We start from the raw sequence: 19169 nt of genomic DNA on the forward strand, positions 1-19169 counted from the left end.
CTTTGTAACATTAAAAAAATAAAGCTTATATATACACACTATTTAAATGCGCTATAGGCATACGCAGACGGCCTTTTCTCCTGTTAAGTTTTCCTACCGCCATTTTATATAATAAAAATAATATATCTTTCTTTAAATAAGAAGTGAATGTTTTTTTGTGTTTCGAAAAAGAGTAGTATTCCTTCTATAAGGCTAATTTCTATGCTTTATAGCTTTTATTTTTTTTATTATTTTTTTTTAAATTATTTTATTTTTTTAATGTTTTGTTATGAAAAAATATTTATAAATATGCTTTAAAAACGATGCTGCATTGGTACAGCAAATATAAGGACATGGTGAATATAAATAAGTAGCAAAAATATATAACATAATGTATGAACATGTAATAAAATTTTTAAACATAAAAAATGTAAGAAGAAATGTATGCACTTGCATGTATTTTTGTTTGGTATTCTCGTATTTTGAACTTTTTTTCATTCCTTGCATTTTCCTGTCCCCACCCCCAAAAAGGCTCATCACATATAGAATATAGTAAAACAGGATATACTGCTATATATTTATATAATATAAAAAGGGGGCAAACAAAATTAAAAAAAACATATAAATGATTATTGTAGTTCCGTGGTTATTCCGGATTGTATCAGTGTAATTTTGTCTCCTAAGCTAAGTGCTATGCCCTACAAAAGGTGGAAAAAATGGAGCGATATAAATAAGCACACTTCAACTTGTCGACAAATATGGATTATACTTCCTAGCGTCCATTACCTGTGTCCTGCTTCGAACTCTTATGCTTCCTGCCAACTTGCCATCGGAATTTTTCTGAACGGAAAAGTTAGCTAAAGAGTCTTCTCCAAATATACTTCGCGAAAATAAATTCACAGAAAAAAAAGCTGAATTATTTATTAATAATTTAAAATCTTCTAAAGTTGAAATATATGATATATATATATCTATAGGTGTTATATTTTCATTGTCTGCCCTATTTTTTGCTTCATGCTCGTAATATTCCAACGGCATAAACTTTTCCACTATAGTCATGTTCGTGTGCTTTATGATCAGCTTCAACAATTCAAAGGCATCACTGCAAGGGTAAAGAAGTGAAAAAAAGTAAAAAAAAGTAAAAAGAAAGATAAATATACAAAATAAACCATATAAACTAAAACATACACTGTTAGAGCAACAAATCAAGTTTGACACCTTCCAATACGTACCTGATAGACGTGTTGACATTAATTTTGTTTTCCCATTCAAACTCAGACCACATGATACGAAATAAATGAGATGAAATAAAAGAGGCTGTAATGTACTCAGTCATATTAATATTAATTTCATTTAAAACAATATAATATTTTTTAGGGTCATTTTTTTTTTCATAAAAAAGATAGCCAAAAATAGTTCCTGTTTCTGTAGTATGAACTTTTATAGTTGTTTTAAATTTTTTTTTTTCATGAGGAGCTAAATTAAATTGTGGAATTTTATCAATGGGTTTTAAATTATTATGTGTCGATAAATTTATAAATATATTTTGTAAATAAATACCAGATTGATTATAAACATAAAATTCAAGTATTAAATTTATACTTGAAATTGTTGGGAATATTTCAATAAATATATCATCATCGATACTAGTTATTGCTTGAGATTTATGTAACTTTGATAAAAATGTTGAAGAATAATTATCTTGATTTATTGCAGGATATTTAAATTCATTATAATCATATAATATATCATTATTTAATGAATACTTTAATTTCATCTGATCAAAATTTTCATTTGTTGTTACAAGTTCTTCATCAAGCATATTTAATACATTTTTTTTTTCTTTTAGTATTCTGAAATTAATTACACTATCTACATTTTCTATCTCCTCATCATTTGCTAATGATATGTTGTCATCTTCTTCCTTGTTTGTATCATTAGTTTGGATTGTTTCAATTTTTCGAGAATCTTTTGAAGTAGTTCCATATAAACTACAATATTTATTTTCTTCTTTCTTTATATAATCTTGATAATACATATTGCCGTTCATAAATATTTCTATAAATTTTTTTGTTTCTTCATCGATTTTTTCGATTCCTACTTTTATTTTTAAAAATATTTTAAGACATTGTGTTATTCTTATAACATTACTATCATTTTCATATATACTAGTTACTGATTTTATATTTTTTTGTGTTGTATATTTTATTATACTTGATAAAATATGTATCGATTTATTTCTGAACATGTTCAGATTTTTTAACACCAAATCAGGATCCTCTTTATTTTTATCGTCATTATTAACTAGCTCACTATTATCCACACGTAAAAAATTAAAAACTTCGCTCACACTAGATAATAATCTAAGATATAATTTTGTTATACATACACATAAAACAGCTAACAATAAATCATCATTATCGCAAAATAAATTATATAAAAATTGATTTAAACTTTGATTATTATTTGTAGAAAAGTTTGTGCCATTCTTATTAGATGAAGAAGATAAATCTATTGGATTTTTATTTGGAATATTTGAATAAGCTTCAGTAGCATAAGTACCATCTTCTAAAATAACAGTTTTAGTTTGTATATTTGGAAAATATGTTGTATTATTATCTCCAATATTATTTAAATTTTCATTAAAATTTGAAAATTGATTTTTTTTCATTTTTTCATTAAACAATTTATTAAGCATTTCAGGATCTTCCATACTATTATTTAAAAAGTAAGACATTTGATTATATAATATATTTATAAAATTAAAAATCATTTCATTTTTATTCATATATTGTCCAAGGATCCATAAAAACATTCGTAATATTGCTGACTCTTTTATTTCAAACATATTTTCAATAATTTTTTCAAGTATACTATTTTGTAATACATGATTATTGGCTAGTTTTTTTATACATATAGCTGATTCATAACTTATATTTTTTTCTTGAGTATTTGCATAAAGGAAAAGTAAATCTGCTATACTTAAACAATCGGTAGTATACATATTACATATATGTTGTAATGATTTAATTAATATTTTTTTATAATTTGTAGCATCAATACTGTTTGAAGATACATTATTTAAATTTGTAATTTTTGCTGATGCTCCAACATTTTCACCATCTCTTGTAATAGATATAATTCGATTTGGATCACCAATTTGAGCATTTACACGAGATATAGGAACTTTAGAATTATAAATAGGTTGATCATTCAATTTTAATAATTCCTTTTTAATAACGTTCAATACTAAATGTACATTTCTTTTTGTTAATATATGTAAAACTAAATTTAAAATTTTAAGTTTTACATCTTTTGATGGAAAATTTAAACTCCTCAATAAATCCATAATATAATTTGCAAGAATATGTTTCCATCGGCACATAATATAATATAACTTATCAATAACAATTAGTTTTATATTATTATCATGTTGGTTTATTAATAATTTGATGAAACATTCGCTAGCTGTTTTAATACTTAATGCTGAGTTGCTAATATATAATAAGCAACACGATCCTTCATATAATACACTATTACTAACATTTTTATTTAACATATTTAGCAATATTTTTACAACATTATTTTTATATGGCATATAATCACTTTGACGTAGTTTTTTATTTTTAAATCGAATTTCTTCACTACGAAAATTTACTGTATTGTTATTACTATTTTGTAAATAACCAGCTAAATCATTATCACTATCTTCATTTTCACTATCCTCGTAATAGCTGTCATCTTTTTCTCCATAGTTACTGCACCCATCACTATCGATATTTTTATTTCCATTGATTACTAAACATGAATCATCAAAAATATGAGGAATAAATAATTTTTTAAAAAGTTGAATAATTTCTAATAACATAACATCTGCTGTATCATATAGCTGATCATTTAATGAAAGAATATATTTTAGTGTCGTTAATGGGTCGATATCAATTAACATAGATAGTGCACTACGTTTTGTAGATATATCTGTCTCTAAAAATAAAATCTTTTCAACCTCTTTAACTGCATTTGGTATAACATCAATTCCATGATTTTTAATAATTGTATGAACACAAGTAATTGCATTTTTTCTTACATAACTATGGGAATGACTTAAATTTTTTGTAATAGCCTCAATTAATGGATCTAAAATTTTTAAATATTTTATTTTACTTAGCAATCGCAATGTTGATCCTCGAACATATTCATTAGGAGATATTAAATCATTTCGCAAAGCATTACATACTAATATCATTTCTTCTTTTAAACTTCCATCATTATTACATTTATCTACAACTTCAAAAAATATATGACACATTTTTTTTAATCGATGATCTTTATGTGGTACTATAAATCGGATAGCACACATTAGTAGGTTTCCATATGGTTCTCCTTGTATTATATTAAAAATAAGATTTTCCATTCCTTCAATTTTGTTATCAACATTTTGGCTCTCTAATTTTTTTTGAATTTCACTTACCGACGGAATTTCACAGTTGTCGGTGCATATGTACAGGGTACAGTTGTTTTCAAGGTCTAGGCTTCCCATTTTCACCAAACTAGTCTAGCTTCTACTTTGTTTTTCTAAAATTTTTCTACTGTTTTTGGCGCTTAAATACCGGATCGATGACGTACCGACACGCGTGAACTTGAGTAATAAGACTCGTCGTAGTTATCTCTATAAATGTGCAAAACGAAAATGGGGAAACACTTTGGAAGCATATGTATTGCTATCCTAAAAGTTGAGATACTCCACGAAAAAAAAAAAATGAAAAATATGACAAAAATAAATAATATCGGAAAATTATAGCAGGGTCATCAACACTATATATGTGTGGAATTGTAATTATGCTAAAAATTTGTGTTTTTTTTTGTATCTTTATCTTTCTTCTTTTTTTTTTTAAGATTATCCTATCGAAGCAACACCTGCTTATTTCTATTCAGTAACATGTAGTAATATAAAATGAACTAATCAAATAGGATAATAAATAGAAAAAGTTAAATAATATAGAGCTCGCACAAAGGCTTAAGCATTTCCAAAATAATGTACATGTAAAAAATTAGGGTAATAATATATAAACAAAATGCATTAAGCTTATATATATGTGCATATGTGCGGCGTATTTACAAAGGTATGTACAATATGTCTGTTTTAAGGAACCTTTATTTGTTTATTTTATAATTATAAAAATAAATATAAATAAAAATTCACATAAAAAAAAATTGTGCTAGTATACATACAAAATTTTTCATAATTTTTTTAATAAAACATGTTATTAAAACGCCTTATAAAACGTCGCCTAAATAAATGCCTCATAAAACGCCTCATAAAACGTTTCATAAAGCGTTTCATATAATAGAGTTTCATAGTAAATTTGTCACAAGCATATACTTATTATTTATTATATAAATATAGTGAATGAATAATATAAGATTTCTTATACATATATATATGTTTACAATTTTATTTATTACGAGCTTGGCCAAGCTTCCATATAAATGCTAAACGCTATAAAAAATAAGAAAAAATAATAATGAAATATATACAACGAAAATAATTAAAAATAAAGAAATAAAATGAAAGAAAATTATTATTATAAAAAATATGGATATGAAATTATATACGTAATAATATATATTATACATATGTAACAACATTGGGTATTATTAGGTGTTAAGAATTTTTTTTCTCTCAATTAATTATATATAGTGTATATATATATATATATATTTTTATGTACTTAAGAAAAATGCACTTTAGAAAAAATTGCCCTTTTTCCCTTAAAATAGGAAACACAAAAAAATATTACAAAATTTCACAAAGGTAAAAAATGCAAAAAATTTCCATAACCCATTATTAAACATTTTTTTTTAATTTATTTTTTTTGTAAAGTTTATAAATTTCATAATTCAAATATATTTTATGAAAAAAAAACACAATATAATACACCTATACATTTTGTAGGTCAATTTTTATTTATACTTTTTGAAGGACCTAAAAAATTAACAATATTTATTTTTTGTAAAAATTGTTCTCATTATATATGAGGAAAAAATGGAATAATACATTCTATTTTAATTAAAATATGCAAACCCATTTTGTGTATAAGTTGGGTTGTCATTATATACTACTCACCATTTGAAGGTGTTATTTTCTCCTTGCTGTTCATAATTTTTGTAAAAAAAAAACCTGAATTGTTAATAATTATTGAAAAAAAACGTGGGTTTAAATTAAACAAATTCCCTTTGCACACACATGTATGCAACCCTCTTAGGAACTGAAAACAACATATTAGTGATCAGTTTTTAAAAGGGATACATATATATATATATACGTATTTAATAAATAATGCAATCTGTTAAGCATAATACATATGCATACAGTATGGTTAGTAATTAAGAGGCGAATGAAAACGTGAAAATAATTTTTTTTTTTTTTTGTCAAATATGTTAAAAAATGGTAAATTGGCTAGCTGTGTTATAAGACAGATATTTAGCGTGAAATTGATACCTACATGTAGGTATATTAGTATTGAAAAAAATGATAACAAAAAAATTGAAATAAATGATCAAAATAACAAATCAAATATAAATTTAAATGATTTAAAAATAGGAAAACATTTTAGAGAAATGTTTCATGATGGTGAAGAAAGAAATTTTGAAAGTCATCCATTCAATCGAAGATTTGCTTATAGTAAAAAAAGTTTATTTCCTATAGAGCCACGAAATTTAAGAACATTAGGATTAAATAGACAAAGAAAAAAAAAAAGAGGACGAGGAGATAAATGTCCAGGAAAAGGTATACGTGATAAACATAAACATCGAAAATCTGGGAGACCAAATAGTCGAACTTTTGAAAGTGGAAGAACCCCATTATATAGGAGATTACCAAAATGGCCTGAAGCATGGTTAAGTAGACAAAAAAAACAATATGAATTTTTAAATTTATCAAAATTAAGATATTTTATAGAAAAAGGAAGATTAGATACTAGATTTCCAATAACACAAAGACATTTATATGATTCAAAATGTGTAAGAGTAAAAAATGGAGTTAAACTATTTAACATTAATGATTATCCATTTCCTTATAAAATAAATATTGAAGTAGCTAATGCTGATCAATCTTCAATCGATACAATTAAAAAAGTTGGTGGCTCAATTACTATAATTTATATGGAGCGTGTTAATTTAAGAGCCCATATAAAACCATACAAATTTGAAATATTACCAAAAACGGCAAGGCCAAATTTAGATGCTATACATTTTCTAGAAAAAATGAGGAGCAGAGGATGTATAGTTAAATATATTAAACCCTTATGGCTAATAGAGGAAGAAAAACGAATTATAAATGAGCTAACAGAAATTGAGGAATGCTCTAAATTATCCAATAATGAATCATCTTTTGAAAATATGGATGCGGAAAAAGAGGACGAACAAGAAAGAAGAGAAAGATTACTTCAAAAATACAGACTTCAAAATACAAAAATGTCGGAAGATAATTAAGAGATACTCTTGACTATTCAAATTTCACTTCTCCAACAAAATGGGGAATGATATTTTTCTTTTTTTTCAAATATATTAAATTATTTTTTTTTATAATATACGTTTTTGTACATAAAAATAAAGTCAAATTATTTAAAAAAAAAAACAAAAAAACAAATTAAAAAAGTTGAAAAAAAATTTGAAAAAATTTGAAAAAAAATTGAAAAAAATACAAAGAATAGGCTAAATAAAAAAAAAGCCACATAACTCAATGTCGTTGTCTTATGGTGTTCCCTTTTTTATCCTTACTAAGGTCATCTATTATTTTTTCATTTTTCGTTTTATTTAAATTGTTTGGTTCGTCTATTTTAGAATTTTTCTCTTCAGTAGATCGGAATATTTGTGATAGTTTTTTTTGTAAACCTTGGGAATCTCTTTTTGATTCTAAAATTTTTTCAAACTCATCATTAATTTTTTTTACACACTCTCGATAATATCCAAGCAAATAAGTAAAACGGACAAAAAATATCCAGGTTATTGTAGATAATAATAAAATCCAAAAATTCCTTTGTAGTCTGATTTTTTTTAAGTATGAATTTCGAAAATTTGGGGCATTAAAATAATCTACATTTTCATCATTAAAATTTTTTAATTCAAAAAGGGTGAATAAAAAACGAACTAAAGAATATAACGATATTATTGATGAAATTGAAACACTTATTTTGTGAGAATATATTTCAAAATTAATACTTTTTTTTTGAATGTATATGGCAAATTTTTGAAACATCACTACACCGCTTAATAAACAAATAGATAAAATTATACCTACTGGTAAAATCAAAAAAACTATCTCCTTCATCTTTGTTAAAAAATGGATATAATTATTACTATCTGTTCTGACCCTATAATAATATATGCCTATATATTCCCCTCCCCTTAGAATATCGTTATATTTTGAAACAATGCAAATCTTCTATTCCAACACCATATACTTGTTTTATATATAAGCTTGTTTACATAAACAAAATAAAAATGTACTTACAAATTTGCAAGCTTTTTTATATGCACATTAAAAAATGCCTACACAACTATACCAATAAAAAATGCATTGTTTCATAATATCATAAAATATATAAAACTGTATGAAAAAAAAACAGATATTTAATTATAATAGTATATAAAGAAAAACTGTTTTCTTTATGCATATATTTTATTGGTATACAACGTATTTCCGTATTCTTTTTTTTAATATTTGCTAAGTATGCTCATAGTTATTATATATATATAATATATATATTTTTTAATATATTACCACATCATTTATTTCTTCGCTTGCTTATTCATCAATTAATTTTGTTATTTTATTTTTTATTTCTATATCCCATTTTAGCATGCTTCCAAATTTTAATTCGACAAATTTCTTCGTTAAAATGGAATTTGTGGAAAAGAAAAGTGAAACGCAACGAAAAAAATAATATAAAATAATATATGCATATATATAAGTGGGGGAATAAATAATATTATGTTACTACTAAAAAAAAGGGGATGAATATGCGCATTTTTTTTTTTTTTTTTTTTTTTTACACTATTAAATGCAACATACGAAATCTTAATGAGGCTTGATAATATTTCATGAATTTCACGTCGAAAACCGGTAAAAATTATTAACGAAAAAAATACAAAATATTCGTTTTAATTGTACAATTTAAAAAATGTCAACATTAAATGTTTTATTGAAAAAAGCCAAATACGACATCGTAAAAAAAATATTATAACCTTATAATTATCAAAAGTTTTAATATTATTAAAATGAGTTTAAAATTTTTTAAATAACAAATGAAAAAAATAAAAAAAATTAAATATGTATATTTTTTCGAATAAGAAGAATGAATATTTTAAAGGTATAAAAAAAATGAGGTAACACACATTTATTATTTGAGTGTCCACGATTAAAAAACAAAACAAAATTGAAATGGAAAATGGAAAATGGAAAATATAAATAAGTATATATTAAAACATGATGATATGTGCCATTTTTGCTAATAAGCTAATTCTATAGCGTAACATTATATGCATTCATTTCTTAGTGTTATAAACTTTCGAAAATTCCAAGCCTATTGTTTTGTTAGCTAATTTTATTTCGAAAATTTAAGATCGGAGTCATATCTTTGTGCTATACCGTCTAACCCCTGAACAGCCATTGGTATTTCTTCGGTATTATAATTAATGTCTACTCCTTTAAATTCTCTTTTTTCATTTTCTTTTATTGTTTCCATAAAATATTGGCACATAGATGAATTTTCCTGAAATTTCATTATGAATTTTTGTTGATCTTGTACAGAAATTGTTGAATTATGATCTATAAGATGGTCATATTTTTTTAACAATAATTCTTGCTGTTCAGAATTTTTTTCGTTTTTTATGCACAACTGTTCAGAATTTTTTTCATTTTTTATGCACAACTGTTCAGAATTTATATTCCATGTAAAATATTTATCCTTTTTCAAACTTGAGACATACTCTTTTTTTATTTCTTTTGCATTTAATAAATCGTAAAAGTCAAACAAATAATTACAATCCCACTCAATATAATTATAAGCAACAAAAAATTCATATGGGTTAATAATTTTTTTTGAAAAATCTTTTAATTCTAATAAATTATTTTCTGAACATGTTAATAATATATACATTTCAATATCATAAAAATTTTCAAGTTTAGGACTATTTAATTTATTAGTTACAATAGTAAAACATTTTTTCCCATTTTTTCGTAATATATAATTTATTAATAATCTTAATTCTTTGTTTTTACATAAATTTACATTACCTATAATTATTCCAAATGTATTAACCTCTTTACAAATTTCTATCAAGTTATATCGTTTTAATACTAACTTATTTATTTTATTATTTTCTTTGCTAAATATAGTTACATCATTATAGCTATATATATCATAATAATTACCATATTCTAGAATAACTCGATTTGTAAAATTTTCTCCCTTTCCTCCAAAAAGGTAGACTTGTGTGCATTCCTTTTTATTGTCTTTCCCATTTAGGCATTCTTCATTCTCCAGTCTACATTCAAAATTTTCTTTTTTTACAATTTTATAAACAAATGTATTTTCCTTGGTATTATAAAAAACTTTAAATAAAAGTCTACCACATATAAATTTATATTTATCAAAAATATTATCATCAATTTTAAATTCTACATAAGCATCCCAATATCCATAATATACATGTCCGTTAATATTATTAGCAATTCTATGCATGCCAATTATTACATTAGTAAACTGTAAATCTGGATTAGTACATGTATTATCATTTATTACGTTGTCACTATTTGTATGTGGGTCATTTATAGAATTGTTTCCGTCTCTTTTTTCACTAGCTAATATATTTTGGTCATAAATATTTTTACTTGAAATTATTTTATCATCAATTTCATAAAATATTTTCTTCTTTTTTTCGTCACATAAAAAATTTATTTTATTTTTATCACTAAAACATATAACTAATTGTTTCATGTAATTTATATATGAAACATCAGTTAATATAATAGATATTTTATTTTCCTCTAAAATGTTTTTTTTATTTATAAACTCATTAACATTTTTAATAAAATTGTCTTCGAGATTTATTTTGTTAAATATATAAATCGAAGGAATATATGGTGTAATAAATGATTGGCAAGATATTCCATAGTGAACTAAAAAATCTGCATGAACATGGTCAGAACATACATAATCTTCACAACACTCATTTAATGTAGTATCACCTAATATGTATAGATTAACTTTATCACTGTTGCTTATATTATTTTTATCCTTATTCATTGATATATCACAAACTGTTTTATTTTGATTACAATTGCCAGAGCAACAGTTTTGTTCAGATTTTTGTTCAGAATTTTTTTCAGAATTTTTTTCAGAGTTTTGTTTATAGCTGGCTCCAATCAATGCGCCCTTTCCATCTTTTCCAGGTTCTCCATTTTTGTCTCCCTCCTCTAGGTTGATATCTTTAGCCCCTGCACCATTTTGTGAATTTAAAATAATGTTTTTTATTGTGTTTGAAATGAAGAGAGAATCATTTAGCATATAATCAGCTAGCTGAATTGCTACATTTTTAAAACCATAGTTTAAAATTATATGCGATACTAATTCTAATTCATATTTTTTTGAAATGTTCTCAGCGTTCAATTTCATATTTAGTTTATCCTATTAAATCAAACAAATATTATAAATTACTGCAAATTTTTTAATATAAAAAAATATAAATAATTTTAAAATGGAAATATAGTGTTCGGAAATTGTGAATGAAAATAAAATTAATTTGTTTCAAAAGTGGATATTATATAAATACGCCAAATTCAAAAAATAGCCAAAAAAAGTAAATATGTCATTAAAAGAGGTTAAAAGAATGACAAGATAAAATAATTAAAATTAAAGAAATAAAAATTAAGTGACGATATGATAAAAATATTGTCACAATGAGCACAGCAAAACAATAAAAAATTATGAACAGGGAATTAAAAAAAGAATATACAAAAAAAAATTACTATATGGCTAGTTCTATATGTAGAGTATGACCATATTTTTTTTTTTCGTGATAATAATATTTTTCACATAACTTGAAAAAAAAAAAAAAACAATTAAACTAAAGATGTTGTTTGAAATATTCATAAATAGTAATTGCTGCAGAAACATGAACATTCAAAGATCTAATAATTCCATGTCCAGGTATTTCCACACAATGGTGTAAAAGTAAAAGAATGGAAGATGGTAGTCCCTCTTTTTCATCTCCTAATATTAATATACAATTTTCTGGGAAAATAAAATCGTTCAATCGTTTACTATCATTTGTTTGTTCTAAGCCAATAATAGAATATTTCTTTTTTTTTTTGATTAAATATTTTATAATATCTTTTTTTTTTAATTCTTGTATATTCATCCATTTATTAGCAGTGGAAGAAATTTTTTGAAATTGAAAATCTTTAACAATATTTATATTGCTAAGCAATAATTTTTTAACATTAAAAATTTCACATGTCCTGCACAAGCCAGCTAAATTTGGGACTTTGTCAATTAAGGAAGCAATAACAATTAAATTATTTTTTTTTCTTAATTGATATTTTTTTCTAAATTCGTTATTAATTTCTATTATATTATTGATTGGATCAAACTTTTTTTGGTAATTTTTTTTAGTTTGTTTTAAAAAATCTTCAAAGTTTTTATCATAATCAATATTTTCACTATCTTTATTAAAACATGTTTCTCCGTTAATTATTTGGCTAGTTGTTTTTTTTTTTTTTTCTTGTCCATTTTCGCTAGCTGAATTTTTTATATCTTTCTTATCGTCGATTGTAGAAGGTATTTCATTTGTATCCTGTCCATGATAAAACTGATTTAGTGTTAATAATTTTTGTTCATTATTATATTTATAAATAGAAATTCCGTCTTTTTTTTCTTTTTCCAATTGTATATTATACATTATAGAAGTCATTTCTTGTTGTACAATTTTTTTAATACTATCTATAAATGTGTAGGAACTCACCAATTCATTATTATATAAAATGTGTGTAAATGTGTTTGTATTTTCACAATTTATATCTTCATCAAAAAAATTAAATGAATGATTATAAGTTGGTAATAACATACATATATTATTATTTTTTTCGATAATTGAAGTATCCCAATTTTTAAATTCTTTTTTTAATTTTTCTCTTATTCTTTTACAATCTTTATTATTTTTAATAAATAAATATATTTTTGATAAAAATGGGGTTAATAACATTTCTTTTCTTTTTTTTAAAAAGTTATATAATATATATTGTGAAATACTTCGAATTAAAGCTGAATGAGAAGAACATAAAAGTACTATTTTTAATAATAGTTTTGTTAATATTTTAGAAATATATGGTGAATAAAAATATCCATTTTCTGGATTGTCTTTACTAGCTATATTTTCTGTATCCCATATATTATTTTCCATTTCATAATGTCCATCTTTTTTTTCTTCATCAATATTGTTTCCCTTTATAGAAATATCATTTTTATTTTTTTGAAGATTTGACCTGTCGGGATTGTCGTATCCATGTGATTTATTGTGTCCCTTTTTTCCTTTTTTTTTGTCATACCATTTTTCCCCTTTTTTCTTATCATTCCCTTTTTCATTTCGTTTCCATTGTTTTCCATATTGCATTTTTTTTTTCTCTATACTTGCAATTGTCTTATCCGCATCTTTGGCAATTTCTGTTGTTTCCCCTTTACTCTTCTCTAAAATTTGTCTAATAATATTTTTAATTTTTTTTCCTTTTGCTTTTTGAGCTCCCTTAACATTTTTTTGTTTTTCTTTTTTTACAAATATGTTTGTGGCATATTTTTTCTGATCAACTGTTAGGGCAGAAAAGGAATTATAATTCAGTTTTACAAAAGAATAGTAACTAAATTTTGATTTTAAAAAGATATGGGCAGATATAATTAAAGAGCTAATAGTTAATTGTGCATTCTCAGCATTATTTCGTAATATATTTTTAATTAAATGTGGATATAATAAAATAAAAGAAGAATTACAAATTGATGAACAAAACAATTCTAAATATTGTCGAGTTGTACTAAGATTATCATATTGTAAAAGTGTATTAACATATAGAATAATATTTATTCTTCTTCCTTTTTTTATATATTTAAAATATTTTGAAAGAATACATAATGCTTGTAATCCTCTAATTTGAATATTATGACCATATGAAAAAGGTAATGGAGTTAAATTTTGTTCACTTTTTTTTTTATTTTTAATATTTGGTTTATTTTCATTATCATTAGATTTATTTTTTAAATTTTCTCGAAGCACATTTTTGTTATCAACTCTTTTTAAAATATGAATAATAACTTTTTCATACATAGATAATATTACATTTCTTTTTTTATAAAATTCCTCTTTTTCTTCCTTACGGTTTTTTTCTCTTGGAATGTCCAACATCTCATTATTTGCAACTTGATCATTTTTATTATGTATCCCTATTTTCATTACACGTATATATTTATCTTCTAAAATTTTAAATAGATTTATTAAAAATATTAATGTTAAAACTCTTAAAAAAATAGATGTATGATATACTTCATAAAGTTTTGAAGGAAATATGATCTGGTGATTGTTCTCTATTCTGTTTAAAAAATATGAGCAAATACTTTCATTAATAAAATTATTAAAATTTAAATTTCCTTTTTTTATTTTAAATATATTATTAGTAAAACTTTTTTGACAATCATATAATACACATTCTTTATGCATAAGAACATCAACAATAATTTCTACAAATTTGTCTAAATAATCATTACTTATATTTATTATAATATTTCCATTTTCCATTATACTAAAAAAATAGGAAGTTAAAAATGGAATAACAACACTTCGACATATAGACAATTTTGTTTGACCAATTTTCAAAATATTTTTTACAAAATCTAATAATTTAAAAGATGTATATCCATCTTCTTCTACATTTTCAAATGTTTTATAATTTTCATTACTATAAAATTCTATTTCAAATTTTACTATTAAGGGATGAAATAATGTAAGAAAAGCCAACTCAAGTAAGTGTATTGGAAATTTATATTCAGATGATCTATCAATCAACATTTTACTTTGCTTTATTAAATTGTTTAAAAAATTTAATCTATATTGTATTATATAATTATCTATATCATTTTTTTTATCTTCTATTTCCCAATCATCAAAAAGATAAGGTATTACATAGTGTTTTATATTAAAATAAACATACACTAATTCTTCTTTACTTACTTCAATATCATTTACTATGGTATCTGAAAATGTTATTTTATTATCCATGGTATATTCTTTAAAGGTGTTGTGTGCAGAAAAATATTTATATAAATATTTATATCTATAAAAATTAAAATTTTTACAAAAATAGTTTCCAACACCACAAAGACTATTAATCATATCATTATTACCTACTGGTATGTGTGCGTCTTTTGGCATATTTGAACTATCATTATATATATTTTTCATTTGCATTAACAAAATTTTTTTATTTAAATTTTCTTCGTCCTCTATTTTTCCAAAGACTGTACAGGTATTAGAAATATAGGAAAGTGCCAATATCACCCTTAAATTGTTATAATTTTCATTTTCTTTATTTTTAATATTTGTTTGAGTATAATTTTTCAAAAAATTAATACATTCTATATACAAATTTTTACTGCCTCGACACACATCAGTATCCGATTCATCAGGTGCACTATCATGTATAATAAGCGACTTTTCGAGACTGGATGTATCTATATTTTTCTCTTTATATGAATAAGACGTGTTATAATAATTTATTTTATTGCTCAAAAAATATGTAGTTATATCTCCACAATATTCTACAATATCTGTAAATATAAACAATTTTCTCACCATTTTATAGTCAAAACAATGCTCAGAAGGTGTTGCAACTATTTCTGAACGGTCATAAGGTGTTGCAATTATTTCTGAACGGTCAGAATTATTGATGATATGTTCATTTAATTTTTCATTTTGACAAGGATATAAAGAGTCTTCTTTTTTCACATATGCATTACCTTGAATAAAATTTCTTAAATTTTCAACATTTTTAACTAAAATTTGCTTAATATCATTTTTTAAAAATATATGACTTAAATTGTTTTTAAAAAAGTATAAAACTAGATGATAAACCAAATAAAAGTTGTCGTCTTTTTGAATACGTAAAATAATGTTTTTATGTCTGTCGTCCATTTTTTTACTTTTTTTTGTTGTTATGTGTAGCAATAAATAAAATAACCTCAAATATCCATAAAAATACATGTATTGATTTAAATCAATTACTTTATTAAATTTTTCAATAAAATTGTTCAAAAAAATATTTGCATTATTTTCTAGCCAAACATATAATAGGCTGACTTGTTCAGGTGAATTCGAAAAGTTACTGTCTAAATTATTAACAAAATTAATTTTTTTATTTGTCAAAATTTCGAAATATTCCAAAGCATGGAAAAAAAAATCTTCTTCAAAAATTTGCAAAAATGAGGAATAACTTTTTATAGTACTAAATAGATTTAAAATATCATTCATTTTTATAACAATTTTTAAAACAAGTATTTGTAAATCTTTTCGTCGACTTATAGACACATTTTTTATTTTATGAATAATATTTAAAATAATTTTATTGATAAAATTGTTTGAGTTTGTATTTTCATTTTCCATGTCTATACATTCATTGATGTCGTTTATTTTTTTATCAGAACTTTTCAAAAGGTTATTTGTTTCATCTCCCGAATTTTCAACTATTTTGATAGCTTGAATGATCGCTTCAAGTATTATCCTTGCATTGGCATAAAATAAATTAATTTTATTCAAAGAAATAATAAAATTTTGAACATATTCAATAGAATTTTTTTTATTTAAAATTTTAGAAACAATTAAATTTTTAATTCGAAATTCATAAAAAGGAATATCAGCTTTTATAAATAAAGTAGGTTTTACACATTCTGGGAAAAATATATTAAAAAAAAATATGTCATTTATACTATTGATTAGTGTATTTATTTCTATTCCATTAACTTCTTCACTTTTTTCATCAGTGCTCTCATCACTATCACTTTTATTTTGTGTGTTTCCCTTTTCTGTGTAATTTTCCTTTTGCTCTATTAATGAACATAAAGAAAAACGGGTTACTGTATTATTATCATGTATCAATAACTTCCAAATTAAATATTCAATAAGTACTAATAGTATATAATCTGAATAATTCCCAAAGGCTGTAAATATGTTTTGTTTATTTTCTTTTTTTTTTTTTACACAAAAGTTAAAGACATTATAATCATGCTTATCATAAAATATAAAATTATTTTTTTGAATATTTTCCAAATTACATAATGAAGGATCTGTATTAATATTTTTATCAGACATTTTTATATTATGAACATTTTTTCCTTTTTTAATATTTTTTTTTTCATTTAATGATGAATCATAAAGTAGTTGATATTTTTGTCTTATTTTATTTCCCATATTTATTAAATCGATAACTTTTTGCCAATTGGTTTTTAGCAAATGTATAGAAAAATTTTCAATACATTTTAATATGCATTCATAGATTTCCCATGCTTCTATAAAATTAGAACAATCTCTAAAACTTTCCATATTTGGATCTTCATATATATTTATTATTTTATTAAATATGTATATTATTTTTTTTAATACCCATTCATCTTTATATGCTTCATTATATAATAAAAAATAATATCGTACATCATCAATAAATGCATTTTTTACAAATTCTATATTATATAAATCATCAATATTTATAACAAGAAAATTATATATACTGTTCAGATAATTTTTATTTATTGACTCATCTTTTTGGTTGTTCTTAGCTAGCCCACTTGATATAGCATCATTACTATTAGATGGAAAGAAGTTTGAATTAATTTCTTTATATATGTATAAAATATATTCCTCTTCATAATTTTTATTTTCTATAGTATCAAAATTTTTTATAAAAGGTTCTTTTTTTTCAGTTGAAAAATAGTTTGAATTAATTTCTGATGTAGTATCATTTTTTATAAACAGATACATAACTTTAGTAACAATTAGACATAATTTTTCATATTCTTTTTTATTAAATATATATTTTTTAATTGTAAAAAAAAATGTATTTATTAAATAATCTCTTATATCTTTATCATTAATAAATGGAGTTAAAAGCATTAATTCTTTTCCTGTTTCTTTTATTTTATCTCCCCATTCAATATTACATTGTGTTGTTTCACTTTTATGCTCTACTATATTAATAAATAAATCACATGTATCTTTAAAACGTAGTGATATACTACTTAGTATGTTTATGTGTTTTGGGCATGCCATTAATTTTTCCTGTTCATTATGTTTACACAATGGGTTATATAAATCACTAGATCTGTTGTGTATTCCTGGCAATTGGCTTATCTTATTTTTGTAAAAAAAATAATTATCTTTTACTTCTTTAACATGATTTTCAATTTCATTTTTTACATGATTTAACAAAATATATATAATACAAAAATTGTTTTCTTGTTCTGATTGTGAATTGCTAACATTTTGAACAAGCGTTGCATTAGATTTATTTTCTTCCTTTTCAATAAATAGTAATAAGCTTTTTAAAATATTCAAAAGAGATGAATAATTAAAATGTTCTTTATATGTAATAAGTTTATATATCCAAGATATGTCTAGATTTACAAAACTTACATCATCAAATTTAGTAAATATACATTCTAAAAAAATAATAAATATGTTTATTCTTTTATATATTTCATTATTTATATCATTATTATTGTTTTTTTTTTTTTTTGATAGATTTTCTATATCTTCAAATCTAATATTCTCTACCTCATTTTGTATATAATTGTTAATATAATTTGCTAAGCTATATTTATCTATACTACTTATTAATACTAATATGATTGAAGAGAACATATCCTTAATTGTTCGGCTATGTTCATTTATTATATCTTTTTTCTTTACATACTTATCTGCAAAATTAGTTAATAAGCTTATAATATTTTCCTCTCCCTTTTGCTCCATCCTTACAAGTAAAAAATAAAACTGTTTGTTATAAAAATGAGATTCAAATTTTTTTTTTTCAACTTTTTACACTAATCATGAAGAATGGCTTGCATATTTTATTTATTATAATTATTTAATAAGTT

At 23.0% G+C, this 19169-nt stretch overlaps 5 protein-coding genes across 5 annotated transcripts; 1 reads left to right on the plus strand and 4 right to left on the minus strand.

The window, feature by feature from the left end:
- Positions 1-608: 608 nt before the first annotated feature.
- Positions 609-4519, minus strand: PVVCY_1001970 (coatamer protein, beta subunit, putative; the record flags this gene model as incomplete). The annotated part of the gene is made up of 3 exons (XM_008625649.1): positions 609-677; positions 766-1081; positions 1212-4519. 3 exons carry the CDS (start codon positions 4517-4519, stop codon positions 609-611), a joined length of 3693 nt encoding a protein of 1230 aa, XP_008623871.1.
- Positions 4520-6417: 1898 nt separating this feature from the next.
- Positions 6418-7473, plus strand: PVVCY_1001980 (mitochondrial ribosomal protein L15 precursor, putative; the record flags this gene model as incomplete). Its single annotated transcript, XM_008625650.2, has 1 exon — positions 6418-7473. One exon carries the CDS (start codon positions 6418-6420, stop codon positions 7471-7473), a length of 1056 nt encoding a protein of 351 aa, XP_008623872.2.
- Positions 7474-7720: 247 nt separating this feature from the next.
- PVVCY_1001990 (conserved Plasmodium protein, unknown function) lies at positions 7721-8311 on the minus strand (the record flags this gene model as incomplete). The annotated part of the gene is made up of 1 exon (XM_008625651.1): positions 7721-8311. One exon carries the CDS (start codon positions 8309-8311, stop codon positions 7721-7723), a length of 591 nt encoding a protein of 196 aa, XP_008623873.1.
- A 1276-nt stretch (positions 8312-9587) lies between these two features.
- PVVCY_1002000 (diphthamide biosynthesis protein 2, putative) lies at positions 9588-11660 on the minus strand (the record flags this gene model as incomplete). Its single annotated transcript, XM_008625652.1, has 1 exon — positions 9588-11660. The coding sequence occupies one exon, from the start codon at positions 11658-11660 to the stop codon at positions 9588-9590; it is 2073 nt and encodes a 690-aa protein (XP_008623874.1).
- Positions 11661-12111: 451 nt separating this feature from the next.
- On the minus strand, positions 12112-19044 carry PVVCY_1002010 (rRNA (adenosine-2'-O-)-methyltransferase, putative; the record flags this gene model as incomplete). The annotated part of the gene is made up of 1 exon (XM_008625653.2): positions 12112-19044. The coding sequence occupies one exon, from the start codon at positions 19042-19044 to the stop codon at positions 12112-12114; it is 6933 nt and encodes a 2310-aa protein (XP_008623875.2).
- Between the last annotated feature and the right edge of the window lie 125 nt (positions 19045-19169).

The sequence above is a fragment of the Plasmodium vinckei genome (genome assembly GCF_900681995.1).
Source record: "Plasmodium vinckei vinckei genome assembly, chromosome: PVVCY_10".
NCBI classification, from domain to species: domain Eukaryota; phylum Apicomplexa; class Aconoidasida; order Haemosporida; family Plasmodiidae; genus Plasmodium; species Plasmodium vinckei.